The sequence below is a fragment of the Ascidiella aspersa genome, chromosome 7 (assembly GCF_963924565.1).
Source record: "Ascidiella aspersa chromosome 7, kaAscAspe10.2, whole genome shotgun sequence".
Taxonomy (NCBI): Eukaryota; Metazoa; Chordata; class Ascidiacea; order Phlebobranchia; family Ascidiidae; genus Ascidiella; species Ascidiella aspersa.
In genome coordinates, this window is record NC_139453.1 from 19607043 (window position 1) to 19627127 (window position 20085).

A 20085-nucleotide genomic window follows, 5' to 3' on the forward strand; every position below is an offset into this window, starting at 1 on the left:
ATAAAAATTAAAAAGCTAAGGTACGTAATTATCCAACCATGAAAAAGTAAAGCTAAAATATTTTGCGCTGCGATTTTTGTTCTATCAGCTGTTTTGGGTAATACTAATTTACGGAATGATGAATGGTCGGAATGGTCGGAACGCTCACATATTTAAGTGTTTAACCCCGTTAAAACAATTATTAAACCAACGCACAATATTTGGGTTAGGGTGGGGTTAGCGTTTGGGTGAAGGTGGGTCAAGTGTTATTATATTTAATAATAATACTGTAAGCGTTCCGACCATTCCGACCATTCATCATTCCGTAAATTAGTGTTACCCGCTGTTTTCGTGTTTTTTCATCTAATTGCATGTAGCTAATTTCGTTAGGTAAACACACATTCACATCCCGCGGCGCTGGTCTAGAATCCTACCACAGTTCAAAAATCAACGCACAAAATTTGAGTTAGGGTGCGGGTTAGCGTTCGGGTGTGGGTGGGTCAAGTATTATTATATTCTTTGTTTAATAATAATACTTGACCCACCTTAACCCAAACGCTAACCCGCACCCTAACCCAAATGGTGTTTCGTTGTGGTAGGATTCTAGACCAGCGCCCATCCCGCTCCTAAAATACTAGTTCGGATAATGATGGAGAATAAAAAGCATCGATATCGGACTCCAAGTAAGGCACCAACAGCGGTGCCCTTTGAAGTTGAGAAACCAATGAGTTCACAAATTATCAAGAACGCAAAAGAATGGGCTCAACTTACGGTAATAATTATTCTATAAATTGCATTTTTTGAAGAATTTTACAATAGGTTGCCCTAGCGGCGCATGTCTAGATCTAGAATCCTACCACTTTTTTACAGTAATGAAACAAGTTGTCAAATAATATTGCAAAGAAGATAAAAATATGGAAGAATAAATATAATGATAATACCCAAACGCTATCTCGTACCCTAACCCAATTAATGTTTGCAATATAAACCCCGAAAAGGGTGGTAGGATTCTATTATTATATATAACCTAGGTTTACATTTATTGTAAGGGCGGTACTAGATTAGGGTTCCTTTCCGGGAATGTTTCGACGGGAAATTCCCGGGATTTCCCGCGAATTAACAATCCCGAATTCCCGGGAAATTTTTGCAACCTAGAAAAACTTAAAAAATATTGCCGTTTTTGACTAATATAAAGCAAAAGTTAGTACCAACCATGTTAACGTCGTTGCCTGGTTGTTTTATTTGCGCTAACCAGCGAAAAAACGTATTAGAGAAGGTCTGGAGCTCCTTCAGTTATGAACGTATAAATTAATAAAATGAAACGGTCTTTAAAAGCCGCTTACCACAACGCAAATTATTTGGGTTAGAATGCGGGTTAGCGTTTGGGTGAGGGTTGGTCAAGCGGTATTATTAATAATAAACATAATAATACTTGACCCACCCTCACCCAAACGCTAACCCGCACCTTAATCCAAACAATATGCATTGTGGTATGCAGTATTTCTTTCTTTTGTTTTTTTGCATAACTTTCTACGTACATAAGTGAAAGAACGCTCATAAATGAGCTTAATTAAATGTTTGAAGCTAAAATAATAAAAAAATACCAACCTCAAAATGACGTGATTTTATGTATAATTTTTTCGTCGGGATCCCGGGATTCCCGGGAAGTTTCATTTTTCAATCCCGTTTCCCGGGAGTGAAATAATCCGGGAAAAAGAGGAACCCTATACTAGATGCCAACTAAAAAGCTAATTTTACACTTAAACAAGTTGCCTAAATTAAACACATGTTGTGTATGCTGCATGTGAGCTTGCGGGTGCACAGGCAAATTTTTTTTTTAAACGAAAATCGGGGTGCATATTTGATTTTTGGGGTGCAGGTTACGTCTGTTAAAAAAATATTGGGTGAACTTGCAATACTTTTAACAGTGGGTTATTTGTGCCAAGATTTGAAAATTTAACATTAAATAACACCTAAAATGACTATTTATATATACCATTAACAGCACACTTTTTGCATTGATGTTTTAAATATGTTGTCCCTAAACTGTGCATTTATAATTTACTGTTTTAAGGGTATTAAAACCTTTTCCTGCATCTTGATAAGTTAAGCGCCGCTTTAACTTATTTAATTATGACTGTGGTATACAGAAAACTGTCACTTTGGTGTTTGTAATTAGATTTAATATTTTCCAACAGAAATAACACTAATATTTCTATTTTTATACTTTGTTTAGCCAATTAACACAAAAAGACCTGCAACTCCACGAGATATTAGTCGAACTTTGTTTGGACCTGATCGGAGAAAACCTGGTTCTCGTCCACCATCAGCTGTCAAAGTTGATTTCCAGAATTTTGATTCCAGTGATCCGTCATCTCGTCCATCGTCTGGTGCTAAGCTGCCACCCCTTAACCATGTAAGCATATTTCCAAAAAATATTTATTTTTTCCAAAAAAAATATTTTTTTTTATTTTCCAAAAAATATAAATATTTTCAAGTTTTTCAACTTTAACTCACATTACAACAGTGTTAAATGATACTATTTGTACAATATATGAGTAACAAAATTATTAGGTAATTTTCCATCCTGTGTAACAACTTGGATTAGAATTATTTTATCATTTACAAGATAATTGGTATGTCTAGAAGCCTGTGATTCCATCAAACCTTGAACCAACCTTGAACAAAGCAGCTACATCATCAACATCGAAATCAAACTACAATGAATCTGCTGAAAATTTTATAATAAGAAGACATTCAAGATCTAATATGCCTCGATCTCCTGTACGAGCCATTCATCCCGGTAAAAATAAAATTAAAATCCACTATATATGTTTATTAATTCTCTTTATAAATTAATCATTTTTTAATTTCTAACTATTTGTTTATCTATTTTCCCTCTGTTTTACAAAAATATATTTGTTTGTGCTGATTAATTTATTTCAAAATAACAATTATTTTTTTGTGTAGTGTCATTAATGCTAGTTTCAATTTCTGCTTTTCAAATTGTGTGTTTTGTAGATCAAAGTTCAGCCATAGTTGGTGGAGGTAATGTGGCTGGCTGTTATCACCCTACTCCTCCCCCAGTTCGACCAAGCAAAAAGGTATCCACCTGAAAAGTTGTAGTCGAAAGAATTGTTCGTTAAAACAATTTTGTGAAGTTGAGCAATACTATAATATTTTTCTGATTTTTAACTCCTAATTTGACTGTAAAAACTATGCTTGGTTTTAAATCAAACTGTTTTATGTAATGTAAATCTCTACTCTGAACAACACAATTTATTTATCCCATTTTAATAGTCAAGTTTAGTGGTTGGGAATAATGATGAAGATGTCAAATCTGGTCGCAACCAAAGTGGTAGCAGCATGTCTTCATCATCTTCCTCTAGTTGCTCATCTGGTGTACCAATCAACTCTGGAGGAGGTTATTTAATTTTTTTTAAATCTTCAGTTCCATTTGCAAATAAGCAGTTAAATATTTCCTTGAATATAAATTCTTAAGAATACTGTCCTTTTCACTTAATGGTGGTCAGTAGTATGGTTTTATAAAGCAATTGTCATTAATGTCCTTACAGGTATTGGATCTGGCGAGAGAAGTCGACATGAAGAATCGGCTGAAGAGGCATTCTACTGGAACCAAACAATACTGCCCTCTATTGAAAAGCTGGAGGATAATCAACAAAGTAATATCTGTAGTTTTTACTAGGCAGTTTATGCTTATTGTGAACTATAATATCTGTTTAAGTTATTTTTGGTATGTCCAAATTATTTACTGTTTTATATACTGTATATGTCCATGTTAAAAAACACTGGTTTGTAATCGTGTAAGAAATATTGAATTCTTGAACCTGTTTGCCATTGTATTAGTACAATTTCAATATATTATATAAGTTTTTAGTTTTTAAGATAAAAATAAAACCACTGTTTTATTGTTAATACTTTAAATATGAGCAGTATACATTAATATAAATGTGAAACAGTGAGTCTTTAAAACCTATAATATTTGCTAGGAAGAAGATTTTAATCACAAGGACATTTTATCCATAGTTTGGAGTCACTAATTTATCTCAACTGGATTCATAAATCCTAAATCAAAATTTTTAAAGATATGCATGTTTTGCCTATTCTACTTCTAGATGTTGCTGAGCTCTGTGAGTTGTGTTCTCAGCTACATGATGACCTCGCCAATGGATCATGCTTTTACAGAATGTCCTCTCGACGAAGAATGTCCCTGCTTTCTATTCTGTTTAGATTACTTAAAGTGGAGTCACCAGATGTTGTGCTTTGTTGTGCAAGAATAATATTAAAGGTAACTGTTTTACTGCTGTTGAACCTTTTTTATAAAAAAAGCAACATTTAAAGAGCTGTGCTTTGATCTAATTACTGTTTTGGCAATGAAACAGCTGAAAGTACACAACAAGAATTTTAGCAGCATTTGCAAGTTGATCTTCCGTATCTGCCGCGAACAGCAACATGATGACTTGTTTAGGAAGAATGACGTTTTAGGTAACAGTGCAATTATTTTAATAAAATTAGTTTTTGAAATATAGCTTAATTTGTTTTCATTGAAATAACATAGAGATAAAGATATGTTTTATATAATAACATCTGTTGATGAGTAATTGTAAAGTTTTATATAACTCATCAACAAAAATCACTCTGTCTGTTGTAATTCTTAAAATTAGTCTCTCGACTTAAAAACATTCAAGTTTCAGCATGCAATTAATGCTTCAATTTCAAAGTTAGATATCAGTTACTTTGTTTTTAGATTCTATGTTGGCTGTAATGCGCACTGTTGAGGATCCCTGCTCAAAATATGAAAACTATGAAGCCTATTTATATCTATCTGGTTCTGTAAAATTTCTTTCAGATAACAAGGTGATGTAGTTATGAGCTTAAATACTATGACATCCACGATAAAAAACACTCCTCAATAATGTTTTGTGATGAATATTATTTTTAACTTGTCAAAAAAAGTAAAAAATTGGCAAAATTTCAATTTTTTATGTCAAGATTTGTTATCTTTTGGTCAACATTTCTTATTTTTTGGTAAAAAATAATAGCCCTAGTGATGAATAAATTTAAGAATATTCGTTTATAGACTCAGGAAGTTAATGGTAAATTAAACAATCATTTTTTGGATATTTTAAATTTTTAAATAATTTATTGTGACTTTCAAACGTGAATTTTTGCAGCATTTTGTAAAATTGTTGAGTAACTTTATAATACAGTTATTCGAGGGTTTAAATTACTGGATTACTATCAGTTTTTGAGTTCTAGTTTACATAGTGCCTGATAAAGCTGATCACGATATTCAAAGATGCAGCACAAAACCTATCAAACCAACTATTTAATAAATTGAAATCAACACAATGTAAAAAACGCTTTTTCAGAGCCTTTCCAGCAAACTGTATGACAGTAATAGCATATCGGCCCTTCTTAAATTTATGGATGCTTGCAACAATGTATCAAAGCAACGAAGAAAATTGGAGGAAAACAAAAAAATTCAAAAGTTTGCTTGCGATCTGCTGGTCCAGGTAAAATCCTTTTACTTTTTCTTGTACATTCAAATCTGAATTTATGATTACCTGAAAACGTACCAGTGGTATTACGATCTCAGAAGGTGATACGGGTGTTACAATTGAACGCAATCGTGCCTATACACGTTAGATGTGCCTAAATAACAATCCTCGTACAGCTTTAAATAGCCATTGTTATAGTACTGGCTTGCCCTCAGACCAGCTTATTTGTTTTAGACAATTAAAAGTCACAGAGTAAACCTAATGTAATATGTATAAAGTAAATTGCTTTCCAAGCCTAGTTCAAATAAATTGCCATAGTTCGGCAAATATGATATAGGGTTTTATTTTCTGTTTTGTGGTTATTTGCTACTTAAGCGACTTTATTTTATACAACACGGATACGCAGCATTGTCGGTATATGGATTTTTTACTTGGTGGCAATATCCGGCGTTGCTTGGGCTAAGTAGAACATTTATCAGTTCTTAAATAAAAATGCATGGGAAAACTTTGCAACGAAGGCTAACCTTTTGCCTTGTTTCATTTTTTTTACTTTTTTCGTTTGTTGTTTCTGGAAATCGCTTAATCAAAAAGTTGTTCTGGAGTAGCCTGAACGTAATGCTACTATACATCTTCGGTAAACTTATAATAAATCTGGTCAACTGCCACGGTGCAAAATATTATAACTCGTCAAGCTGTACTTGTATCCTGCTAAACAAAAACCTCGCGCGTTAGCTATACGGGTAACAGTTTAAGAGTTGGAATTGGAACCACAAATTCATATTCAGGTTAAGCCTGGTAATATAATTTTACTTAACAGTATACCAAGGTAATACCGGCCTTACCCGTTGCGTAAACCAAACATCCCTTTTCAAGCGGGTTAGCCCTTTTTTAAGGCTTTGTTCCGGCGTGCCAGTCAATAAACCAAACCAAAATTTCCCGGTTTGGCATTTTAGCCAGTCAATTTATTCCACTATTTCTACCTTGTAAGAAATGTGTAACATTTTTTCGTTTTAATTATTTACCCTATACAGAGGTCCTCTAGTTTCTGCTGCCGAAACATCGTTACCAAATTATTCAATTTTTTAAACTATTTTAAGTTACATGTTTGATTTTTGTGACGTCGAAATATCTACCCAAAATCTTCCGGATCCATTAACCGCTGAGAAAAGTCCCGTTTTAAAGCTAACTAACTTCCAACGTTACCCGGCTCAAAACTTTCCTATCATGTAAACACATTTTGATTCTGTATGGCAAAACCAGGCTGGCACGGACCTAAACTGTAGCAATGTGGAATATAAGCAAAGTAGCACGTTAGTTTTGGGAATTATAAAGCACACTCTTGAGTGGCCGAAAAAGTTTAAAATGCCGAAAAAGTAACTCGTTTTAACGACAGAAAATATGTCCTGTGATAAATGGTTAAAGCTTTTTAAAAATTCGGCATACACGAGAAGGCAAATTATTAGGACCAGGTGCGGATCTAGGATTTAAGAAATGGTGTCACAAACTACCGTCATAATGTGGCATCATAAAACAAGAAACCTACTGTTGTTTGTTGAACCAGTGCAAAATACATTCACAAGATGGCGACAAAGCGATCGAAAAACTTGGGTAAAATTTTCAAAAGTTTAAATTTAGAAGTAGACGAGATGAATTGTACCCACAAAAAGATGAGCATATTGCTCGATGTGTTAGTGTTAATTATAATTATGTTGTCAAACAATTTGTGAGCACCATTTACTCCGCAGCTGTATGGCCGTACAGAAACCACAAAAATTGCAGTAATCATGTTAAACTTTCACTAAAGCGATGTTGATTAGATGTTACTTACCAAACTAAAAATAGCATTAAATAAATTAATATGCTAGAAATCGCTAGTCCATGATGCGCTGGCTTAAGGCCAGATATAAATCGTGTAATAAAAATTATTTCTAAAATCTTGATAACTAATAAGTTATGTAGTTTTAAAAAAAAAACAGCCAAGAAAGTAAAAACAAAATTAGTTAGGTAGTTTAACAGTGCAAATTTTTTTTCATTCATGGTAAGTATGCATTCATGACATCGTGCAAACTTTTGCTTGACATCCAAATGATTGCAGTCAAATGCATACGTACTATTATTTTTTGTAACATATATGCCATCGTATGTGCTGAAATGCAAACAAGTTTATATGGCAACAAACTAACATTATTACACAAAATGTTTTAATTCATATAGGCCTTATTTTACTTTTTTGCTAATTCAAAAAGCCGAATGGCCCCTTGTCCTATTTGTAAAGAGGTCGTTTTGCGCATATAGAGCAAATTGTAATGAGTTGTTTATGCAGGTGACAACTGCGCTGCGAAATATCATGGACGCCGACAAGAAGGTTCAGCAGACCTTGACGGGGTTTTCTATCTTGCTTACGTCACTGCAATTGTTTGGTTCTGACGAAAAAATCGCCTGGGTACTCTCTCGAATCTTCAGGTTGGTTCTTAATTTTTTTTCGGCTGGGAAATACCTATAGCTTATTTTACTCGCGCTAAAATCCTTTACCCGCCTTTTACTCGCGCTTTTGCTTTTACGTGCTTTTTAATTGTCTTCATTTATACTTTGAACTGATGAAGCACAGTTGTGCGAAAGCTTGTCGATAACCCAATACAATTTGTCTTTATACAGTGCCACCTGATTTCTCTAGCTTATTTTACTGTTTGTCAATGTCGTCCATTTTCTTTCTCAAGTTTTCACTCATTCAATGCGCCCGTTGCTAAGCTTTGGTTTAAAGCCACGATTTCTTTTGTTTTTAGTAAGCTGACAATGTACACGAGCTGCATCGGCCACTTGAACAAAAGTCCCCAGTGGCCAAACGCCTTCCTCTCCTGTCTCCACACGCATCGATGTAACCCGGACATCGTTGTGAGGATTTCCTTCGCGCTCGGAAATATAATCGCTCGTAACGACCAGCTAAGGGAACTACTTTTCTTCTACGGTGCTCAGACCGAGCATGGACAAGGTAAGAGTTCGATTGTTGTGTTGTTAAATTCCGTCCAATGTAATAGGTTTCTATAAAAAATATGAGATTTGTGGATTTTCCGAGCAGGCAATCAACATATAAATGTGGCTATCTTACATAAAAGTTTTGCCACAAAATTACAGTGTTAACACCAAACAAAGCTATTAGGATAACGGCGCTTTTATGTACTTAATTTGTAACTATATAAGTTAGGTAGCCCGAATAGTTATTGATTAATCGTAAATAAAAAAACAATTGTTGTGTTTTACCCGCAAGGTGACAGCAATGAGTAAACGAAATGATTACTTTAACTGTTAATGTGAGAAGCCCTTTGAATTTTCAGGCTATTTACCTCTGTAGATTTTTGACGATTTAACGAAACACAATATCGCTTCTACTGTGAGGTATATCATATTTGGTGTGATATGCAATAAAAAACAGTCAGTTTTCAAAATAATTACTGAACAATAGTTTCGGTAAACCAAAAAATATTTATTTCTAACTTGACACTTGCTTTTCATTGGTTTAATCGAAAAGCGGCAAATTTATGTCCTGCGTGGTTGTTGAATAAAAAAAGGCTTTATGATATATGTTAAGTAGAAGGGTTTTAAACATTTGACACGCGCTGTTTGGGTCGCCATATCACCACAACGTCGACCTCGTACGTCGTTAAGAAATTCCCGGTTATCATTACGACTAATACGTAACAAGTTATACGATATAAATATACAAAACGGCATAGGTCGGTGTTGTGCCTCTGGAGCAGCGGTTCTCTAACTTTTCTAAAACATTTGCCTGGTGGACCCTTTGCAACTATTTTGATATTTCGCGGCCCTATAAAAATGCAAGGGTCAGTTGACCCATGTTTCTTGTAGTACACTAGTACAGTCACGATTCTTTCTAATGTAACAACTTTCTAACTAATGCACAGGATTCGCTGATAGCAGGTAATACAGCATAATAGATGCTTTATGATGTCACATGAGATATCATAAAACACGGTATATTATCGAATAATAAAGCATAACTAAAATCTAATAATGTTTAAAACATAGTCTAATGCAGTGGTTCTTAACCTTTTTTGAGCCGCGCCCCCCTTTGGTAATTTTCCTATACCTCACGCGCCCCTACGAAAAGTAGTTCGACATTTTCAATGAAATATCACTGAGCAAACTTGAAAACAGTGAAGTTAGCTGTCAGTCGCGCGAAGCGCGAAAAAAATTGGGTTTAATTGGTTGAATTGGCGCTAAACTGTTCATTCAGAAGGCTTTTCACATTGGGCACACAACAAATTGCTCGTGCTCGACACATTGATTTTTATCGAGCTGATATTGACAAACGTATTGTGAGGGTATTTACTGGACCACAGTTGTAGGGCGGTGATGTCGAGAATTAAAATGATGTCAAGAATTAAAATGTCCCCCTGTTGCTAGCCTCTTACCCTATATAAAATATTTATAAAAAATAGTTCGAATAGGGGATGACTTCTAACGTTTTATCAATAAGTTTAAAAAAATTAAATATTGGCTTAGAGTTCGCGCCCCCCTAGAAATTCCTTGGCCCCACTAGGGGGGCGCGCCCCCCCCGGTTAATAACCGCTGGTCCAATGATTAAAACGATTTGCTGAAGCCTATAGTGTTAAAAAACTTAAAGATTAATACTCCTTGCGGAGTCGGACCCTACGAAACTGCTGTACCGACCCCAGTTGGTAGCTGCGTTGACTTATAAAAAACAAACTCACGAAAACATGTGTTAAAAATTAAAAAAAAAACAATAACTGGGTGAAATTAATGATTAATGTACACTGCTACAGTGCAAGTATGTTTATAACAGACAATGAACCGATGAGCCTTGCATTGCGCTCACTAGTTACCAGTTGACGGCTGTTAAAATGGAAAATCATTTTTGTGTGACTGTCATAGTTTAAATTATATATGAAGCATGAGGTTTTTGTTTCAAGTAACCTTTTTAGGTGCTTTGAGTAGGTTTAGTTTAATGAAAAGGCTAGCTAAGGTTGCCAACGCATATAACACCACAAAAATCGATCAATATCCATTTGTCCCACGTAAAAAAACAACTTAAACAAATAGAACGTTCTACATTTGTGTGCCGACTGTTAAGTGTATTCCGATCCACGCAGCTCTAAGGTATAATCCGATTATTCCTCTTACTCATTCGCCGATTGGCGGATTGTGACGCAATAGAGCATTAAATACCATTCTTTCGTTACGGTTTGTCGCTAATTAATTGCGTCCTCCGAAAATGTATTTAATTGTGATGAATTTCGTGGCTTAATTTAGTAGACAAAGTGGCAAATTAAATTAAAATCCATCTAAAACTTGCAGCAGCCTTTTTTATCTGTGAAAACCGTGTTTGGCCAAAAATGGATCTCTCTTCAATAGCACAATTCACTTGTTTTTCAGCAGCCGCTAATTTATTTCATACGCTACTAAGATAATAACTTAAATTTCTAAGTGCAAACTGCTGTTCCGACAGTCCGAATGTTCTTGACTGTTACGTTTTTGCCAACACGGTACTATTGTCGATAGAAGCCTTAAAATATAAGACGCCTCCCTGGGAATATGTTATGTCGAGCATATGGCGCTATTGCATTCAGGCCTCAACTGTTGTGACATTCTCAACGACCTCGTGGAGCTGTACAACGGCCCAAGCGAACACCAGATGAACGTTAAGTCGGCCAATGACGCAGTCGCACAGAAGGTGGAAAAGTCCAGCGACGTCTTGGTGAAGGTGGTACGAGTTATCGCGAACGTGTCGATCGGCGAGAGGGTTGGACCTCACGTCGCCTGCAACACCCATTGTGTGGAATGCCTGCTTAACATTCTCGGTACGTTACTGCTACTTTTGCAGCTTATTTTTAACGATGTTGCTAATAATTTTACAAAAATGTGATCTTAAGAAAAACACTAAGCGTTGTAAGTAAACACTTGTACGGATTACCACTTGAGGGAACTTATACTATTGTGTTTGCAGATTGCTTTACAAAACCTATTAAAACCGGATACTAAATGAAAAGCGCTTTATACCAAGGGGTTTCACCCGACCTTTTCTTGCCGTTTGTTAGAAAGTCAACAATTCGTGTGCGCTGGTTGTCAATTGTTATAATTATGCGGTATTATTAACGAAGGTATTTTCTCCAACTTTGCAGAAACACGAGACGTTGCAGATTGCGAAGAGTTAATCGTAAATGTTCTCACAACTCTTAACAACCTCTCCTACTACGATGCTTTGATAGAAGAAAAATACCCGCACATGGACAACGCAGTGACAGCCAATCGACTTCGGCTGGTTAACCGTAAGCAGCTTAATTCGCAATTGTTAGGTGCTATTTTTTTTCGAGTACACGAACTAACATTTATGCATTGTTCAGAAGCATCGGGTTTAATGAGTAGGCTGGAATATATAAACTTTAAAACAGGTTAGCTAAGAGCATGTTAAGGCTTACACTGTAGTGGTAACGTTTATTGCTGATCAAGTCTAATTTAATTTTGCCAATACCGGGAAAACAAAACATGCTATGCTTTAAAAAAAACAAATTAAAAAGTTGCCAACCAAAGCAATATTCAATATTGCTTTTCCCGTTTCTTTGAAGCCATATAGTTGCATAAGTCGCATTTCTCTCTTTTGCTACGCTTGTCGTCGCTCTAGACTAGGAGAAAGGCAATTAAATTGCTGGTTCGGTGCAGTTCCGACCTGGTACCACTTCAAGGCCGTTTAAGAGTCTGCCAAACCACAACTACGTCAAATGCCAAGATCGGGTTAAGTCTTCCAGATCAACTGTCCCGAAATTCGAAGATCTTTTTTTTAATACGAAGCTTACAAGATGAGCGAACTTCACGATTTCCAGTAAAACTATCCATATTCACTTTGTTTTTTTTTTTTGCAGTTTTGTCCCAGCTTCTGATGGCAGACAAAATGACATATATTGCCGAACTAGCTCAGGTGTTTGGCAACCTTACACGCCATTCGGACGTCCGTGAAACAGTTCACCAACATAAAGGTTAGGCACTTGGCATTTAACTGCTATTTATTGATTGAAAACAAGGCTTGTTTAACCCCAAACACAAATCTGTGTGATTTATTAACTCGTGTCGTCAAGTCTTATCATATGACACTATGTGACATTAAATCCAAATGTGCGCATGTTGTGTATCTTTCCTAATTGATGCAAACCTTTCGAAATCTACGAAAAATTGTTTTGCTATGTAAAACTAGAAAAAACGCAGTTTTGGCCAGTTTTTACTTGCATTGGACCAAATGAAATAACGATGCCTAATACAACTCATACTAGTTATTGTACAAGCTATTATTTGGGTTACAGTCTATAAACCTTTATTTCTAGTGGACCTGATGATGGTTGCCCTTCTTGATTCCTCTCACCAGCAGGTTGTGTACAACGCGTGTGGCGTTCTCGTTAACGTTAGCGCCGACCCAGATAAGCGGGCCGCGCTGTTAACAGAGCGAATCATTTCCAAGTGAGTTTGACCTAAATATTTGCTGTTTTGTCTTGACCCGTCTCATCGCAAAATGTTTTTGTGTGTTGCTCCCCTCGATGGGCAAATGATTTCACCGCATGACGACAGAACAAAGAGGTGTTAAAATTCATGCTCATAAACCAGGGGTTCTTAACCTTTTTTGTTTGTTTTATCCTTTTAACAGAGATGAATATAAGATTTACCCCCAATATATAAAATGGTGCTCATTTGTTAAAAAACGAAAGTACCAATTTACATCAGTTATATTAAATGCGACGACTGCCCTCGCTTTTTGGCAACGACAAATGAAGCAACTAAGAGATATAGATGTTGCCAATAAACTTAAAAACTCAAATTTAGCGAAGCATCACGTTATCAACACTAAACTATAAAGAATCAATAGGCTACTATAGGCTAGCTTCGAATTAGCAGTTGAACTGAACTAGGAAATTAGGCTAAAAATATCCTACAGTTGGCACAATAGTTTGATTGATAGCTTATTTTCCCCCTGGGGTAAATTTACCCCAAGTTAAGGAAGGCTGTCATAAGCCCAACAAAAATGCACGACCTAGATGAAATTGAATTTACCAGAATCATTTTGAGAAAAATGGTCGGTATGCCGAACAACAACGTAGAAATGTGTAACAATAAAGCGCAGTGAGTGCATCGGTATATATAAATCCCACAACGACGAAACGGCTATTTGTTATATCGTTTTTTTAAATACCCGAAAATTCATATATATATATAACATATATGTTGTTGGAAAAATCACATCTTATTTAAAATTTTCAAAGACCTAAATTAAATAAATAGAAATGTATTTTAATAAGAAGTTTTCTCCCGTTTGAATGGAAGCGTTTTGCTTAATCAATTAGCAACCTCCACCAACCCGATTGTGGAAATTTCATAGCTCTCAGTTTCCTGTTATATTTTCTTAGTACCTAAACTAAAGTCGCTAAACTTGTAAAACCGTACTAATTTGTTTTAATCTGAATGTTGTTCAATACATTTCAGACAGTTCAGCGAAAAATTTAGACATTTTAATGTAAACTAATTCAGCTGTGTTAAATCCTTAATTGCTTAACTGTCACATTGTGTACTACCAAAAATGAGTAAACCCGGTATTAATTGCATTTGCCAAAGCTGCATTTTTACTGCTTTGGTTGCCCATTACAATTAATACATTTTCAAGCGAGTCAAGTTTCGGTCCATGGCATGTCATTTTACATGCCACTCCAGTAGGAGCGTGATCGTAAAAGTTTTACAGCGATTGATGGTTGCAGACTCGCCGACGTGCTGCGCGACCTAGCTCCCACCCACTGGCGTTTAGGGGGCGTGGCCTGCCAGCTCCTCTGGAACCTCTGCTCTACCTCACAAGTTGTTGAACAATACGAGGACGAGCTACTCCCAGTCATTAAAGTTTTACAGGAGCTTCTAGGTGAGAACTCTGCTTTTGGCAGCGCGATTGTGGCCAATGTAGGTTAACGTGGCTTGCTTTGGTAAAAGTGCATGACGTTTTGTTGTGGCTTTTACATCACACTGGTGTTAAATCTGCTAGAAGACTCAAAATATCGGATTCAATGTAATATTTCAGAAAATTTAACACGCAAGGAAATAAGGCAATAATACTACGTTAAAGGCGCAGCAATTAAAACAACGTACATGTGTTTTGTAACAGACCAGAGTGCGATTGAGGAAATCACCAGTGCCAACACTAAGGACGCGAAAGCGCGCGAGTTGCTTCTCTCTTCGTGGTTCGAGGAGTTCCGTCCGTTCGCCCGTCCTCTGCTGACCACCCTGCTCGACAAATCGGCCATCTTAGTTCCGCTGGATGAATCGACATACGACAGCCGGCAATCTGAGTCGGACGATACGTGATGATTACAGGGACCGGAATAGATTGCCGCGTTCAACATTCCCAGTGACTTTAGCGTATTGAAGTTCCTTTTATTGTACGGTATGTGTATTAACGTTGATCTAGGTTGATCGCTTTGATGGTTGGCTAAGCGGGTATAGGCCTACTAATTTTGGTAATATTTTGGACGCGAAAATGCCGTAGTAAGATTTACCTTGGATTAGAACTTGTACCATTGTCTCCGTCACTATAATTGCAATGTCATGTTTTCTAGAAGTAAATCCGAAAGTTATTTTTCCCAGGCAAAATTTTTGAGACCGTATTCCCGAAATACACTTTGATTTGGTTGCTATAGCTTTGGGACTAAACTAAAACGGCGAAAGCTAATTGTCGGGCGTGTTGTTCTGTGTCACCCGTACCCCTTACAATTTCGCTACCAGTATTTTTGTTCACTGTGAATGTTTAAAATCTTCAAAGATGTTTTTATTTTTTTGAACTGTGTACTATGGTTTAATACTTTTGGGCACCACTGTTTTTGTATTACTACCAGTGTGATTCTTTTGTGTACTTTTTAAAGATCTTCCATTATTTTTATAAGCTTTGTAAGTATGCATTGTGACATAAAATATCTTTTGTTACTACAAAGACGCTAGTTCCACGATACAGTCGATACAATGTTAAACGATGTTGCTAAAGATTCGCTTATAAGGTTGAAAGGTAGTGCTTCTAATCTAAACGTTTATAACTTTGTCGCCTCCTTTTTGCAACCTTTATTCGGTTATTTTATGATCCACAAAAAGTTGTGGCTGCAAAAAATGCCAATTTAACACTCAACGCTCCTGTAATTTATAATTGAAAAAGTGCACGGCTTCGCTATAAGATTTCAGCGGACAACCAGTAGGCCGCTGAGAATCGCTGATGGTCAACGGTGCATTTACTTTTTGGACGTTTAATACGTAAAAAAATAAAAGCATTCCCAACACGAATGTAAAAAAGGAGGAGTGTCCTTATTAGTGTTTTTAATATATAACTAAAGTATTTAAACTAAACAGGCTTTAAACAGTAGCTAAGTGATCAGTTAAACTTTAAAATTTCCAAACTACGTTGTTTTGGTCGCAATCACAGTGAAAAATCCTACCAATTAATGAGAATCATTAAATTAAACAATATTTCGCGGACAACAGGTAATTAATATTGACCGGCAGGCATGGGTTTGGATAACCCTAAACGAGCAGTAAACCCGTTTATATGCACCTTTCGCGGGCAGATTAGATTAAGGTTCAATCCGGATTGAAAAGTAATCCGTTCCAGCGTCGTAATTACATGGCGCGAAATTCAAGCCAGCTTGAGTGTACAAACTGCACTGATATGCATTATTACGTAATATTCCAGTAAACCTCTGACGCACAACCGATTTTGCGGCTTGGCTACTCCTTGCGGTAGCAATCTATTGCTGCTTGTTCGTTTTTTTAAACCTAAAATTGAAAAAAAAACAAGAATTACTTCAGTTTACCTGGCACACATAATATAAGTGCAGGAAACTTGAGCTTATGTGTGCTGGTCAACGCTATATACAAGGCAGAGTGGACAAAAGAAGGTGATGAGATGTACCAAACATGACTAATGAAAACTGTATTTGGCGCTGGCCCAAAATCCTACCACAGCGTTGTGATAATTAATAAAGCAATGTACAATATTTGGGTAAGGGTGGATAAGTATTATTATTTAAACCTACTCAAACCCGCATCCTAACCCAAATAATGTTCGACTTTGTGGATTCTAGACCAGCCCCTCTGTCACAAATTAGTATCTAACGAGTGTATGTAATATTCTTTCCTTATGCGCGAAACTTGTTGTTTTGTTTACGACTAGCCGCTCGTGTTACTTTATAATGCCCCAAAAGTGGCGTGACATTAAACGATTTCGTCCGTCCGCGAAACGAACAGATTAAGCGGCGAACGGATTGAAAACCACTCCTTTTTAACCGATTAAGAAACGAGAGAACTTAATTCATTCCAGCACCAAAACGAGAGAGAATGAATTAACGAAACAGATTCGAATCCGGCTTAAACGTGCATATAAACGGGCTTAATGTTGTTAGGCAAAAACAGGTTTCAAAAAACACATTATATGACGTCCCTGAGACGTTATGAAGCATGTTAGCTTATGAAACCTACTATTACGTTGGGAGTTGTGCGCAAACATGCAACTGAAGTCAAATTTCCAAAAGTGACAAGGCGCCGCGAAAAAATATTGAGCACAGATAAAATATATGCGTATTGCTAGGTATATTGGCATTCATCAAATTGTCGGTTAGCTAAGACCTAACAGCTGAAAAGCTGCACAGAAAACACGTAAAAAGTTATTTAAAGCAAAATATATCTTATTGAGGTTTTCAGTTGCAGATGTGTTACTTATATGATACAACGGCCAGATTGCCAAGACTGTTTAAATCGGGCGAAATGCGATGGCTTTACCTAAATTAGAATGCACAAAAAATGTTAATCAGGATGTTAAAAAATATTGGAAGACAACCGTTATACTAATGTTTTATTCATATTTGAATATATCTGTAAAGATGCCTTACAATCTGTGTAAAACATACCAAAAAGACAGGCGAGATTCGCGCGTAGGGTTTTAAGATTTTAAAACAGGCAAAAATTAAGTTTGGACGGCTTTTTGGGATTCGCCCCTTGTTAGAGTAGGTTATTTGCTAACATATCATATATAAAAAATATGAAAGTCGCGCTTGTTTGTTTGTTAAGTATCTTACTAACGTTAACATTGCTTTAAAAACAGGCTAGGATGGAGTTGCAGATGTGTTTCAAATTAGCACAGAAAACACCAAGACAAAATGTTTTGAGGAAATTAAGCAGCGGGCCGTATTTGCCCAGTTGACTAAAATGGCATGACTTTTTCGGATAGTATTATAGTCCATTCAAACGAGATAAATTACCTGAATTTGATAAAGCAAAATTTTAGCTGTTTGTTGGTTAACTTGCACGGAGCTATTACCTCGTGCAAAATAGTCCCTGTCAATTTGCTAAAAGAAAAAATAAAAATTTGCTAAAGAAAAATGTGCCTTTATAGTAATTCGAACAAAAATTGTTGCCATTTCATAGAAAAGTTGTCAAACTTTTAGTTGAAGGTAACCAGTTAACCTTTTTAAAACAATGAATAAAAAGTGGGGCATCGGCTTTATGTGTACGAGAATCTTTTGTTGCAACAACATTTCTTGTATTGTAGTAGCGTTAATCGCAAAAAGACGCAAGCTACTTGCGCCAAGTTTAGAATAAAAAATATTTAAAAAATACTCTTTTTAAGCAAAGCATTGTTCGTCGTGTGTAAGAGTTAACTGTTAAATGATTTCAATTAAAAAAAAGCTGTGCATCAAAAACAGAAAATTTACTTTTATTAATTCGCTTTTGATAAGCGCACAGGCAATAGATATAGGCTACTATATAAGTATTTTTTGTGGGGGGGAAACAGATCTTTATAAGACTAATTATTTTATAACGTAAATTAACGTCATTTTAGACAAATGTAGGCTATGACCACAGTTTAGGGGTGTACAACCTGCGACCGTTCATAACAACTTGTAGGGCCGTGCTTGTGCAAAGTTATCGCCATTGTACCGCAAGTAACATCTAAACTGTTAAAACAGTATAAAGGCACAATATAATATTTTGCACTTCATGCAAACTTGATTTCGGTGCAGCCATTGAGTTGTGGTTTACATAGAGCTGACTGTTTAAATGACCCAACGCAAGTATTCCCTTAAGAAACGTTTATCCATCTTTAAACCAATTAAATGCATTTTTTCGCGCTTTGCGAGATTAGATTGTCTTGTAGTTAATTCTAATGACACGCTTGTACGTGTGTCTCTTCTAAGATTAGATAAAGAAGACCTCACAAATCGGTATCAGATGGACAACGATGTCACCTTAGTATCAGACCAGTAGCCTACCTATATAATATTTAAAACATAAAGACCCTACCCTAGCTACATAAACATCCTGGATTCGCCCTTGGTATCGATACTACCTTTTGGTATAACGTATCGACTCCGATCCGAAATTGTCGAAAATCCCTATCCAGCGTATTTTGCCGGCTACGTGGCCACAACTGTGTTGCTTGTATTGCACTCTTGCCATTCGCTAACGAGTTAGGTCCTGCCTTGGCATGCCCGTCCAATTGCTGAATTACAGAACATGCAAAGGCTGCGGAACTAATTTTTTGATTGACAGCAAATCGGGCATAGTCTGTAATTATATTCGAAAGAAACAGACGCATTTTTTTTGGGGGGGGAGAAGGTTGTTACGAGTGTAGAAAACGGAATAACGGAAATTTCCACGAGTATTGCGCCACACCATCGCTGTGTCGCAACACTCACGAAAAGAGCGCGCATGGGAGCAACGAACGTGTTTCTTTATTTCCTTCGATCAGCTGTGACCGGCGAACGAAAGCGATTGGCTCTGCTTGAACACCACCAGTCGAATGGTCGAGTGTACTCAGTGTCACGCCGGGTAGGAAAAGTACAGAATATGTTTCTTTTTTTCTCTTCCGCATGGCGATATTCTTTGTTGTTCGGCATGTAGTTCGCAACTTATTTTGCAAATCGAATGATTTTATGTAGTATCAATTGCCAAAAGCAAGGAAATGTTTACTTGTACAGCCGTTGTTAGAAAAAATAACGTGCAAGAATTTCAGATTGTCTGTGACGCACAAGAAAACAGTGGTAGCATGTTTTGCGTCGTTTCTGATAGTCGCAAAAAATTCCAACAAGTTATAAAATAATTTCTATAATATTGATATAATTAAACAGATCATTAGACTATTCAGTTCATAGATTATGTTGGCAAACACCACATGCTTTTTACATGTCTGTTTTTAACAATAAATACTAACAAAAAATGCAAAGTTTATTTTCATTTATACGTATTCATCACAGTCTCAACTTTCCTTAGATAAGTATATGTAAAAGAGGTATTCAATTATTATACTGCTGCATTTTTGCAAATGTGAAGTACGTTAGCCACTATGAAAAAGACTGCAATAAAAGTGTACCCACGTTTTTTTTAACAGACTTAACCTGCACCCCAAAAAGATTAATATGCACCCGATTTTCCCATTTGTAGGGTGCATATTTATCTTTTTGGGGTGCAGGTTAAGTCTGTTAAAAAAAACGTGGGTGCAAATAGGCCCCAAAAAAACTCGGGGCCGATTTTCCCATTTGTTTTG

General features: G+C 36.2%; 1 protein-coding gene across 1 annotated transcript; it reads left to right on the plus strand.

Moving 5' to 3' along the window:
- Positions 1-601: 601 nt before the first annotated feature.
- Positions 602-15804, plus strand: LOC146138186 (armadillo repeat-containing protein 2-like). Its single transcript, XM_083394531.1, has 18 exons — positions 602-751; positions 2216-2395; positions 2626-2782; positions 3001-3083; positions 3280-3403; positions 3555-3662; positions 4116-4288; positions 4383-4485; positions 4748-4857; positions 5373-5516; positions 7825-7964; positions 8285-8490; positions 11108-11338; positions 11660-11806; positions 12398-12511; positions 12854-12986; positions 14273-14427; positions 14668-15804. The coding sequence occupies exons 1-18, from the start codon at positions 626-628 to the stop codon at positions 14865-14867; spliced, it is 2634 nt and encodes an 877-aa protein (XP_083250657.1). The 5' UTR covers positions 602-625; the 3' UTR covers positions 14868-15804.
- Positions 15805-20085: the final 4281 nt, after the last annotated feature.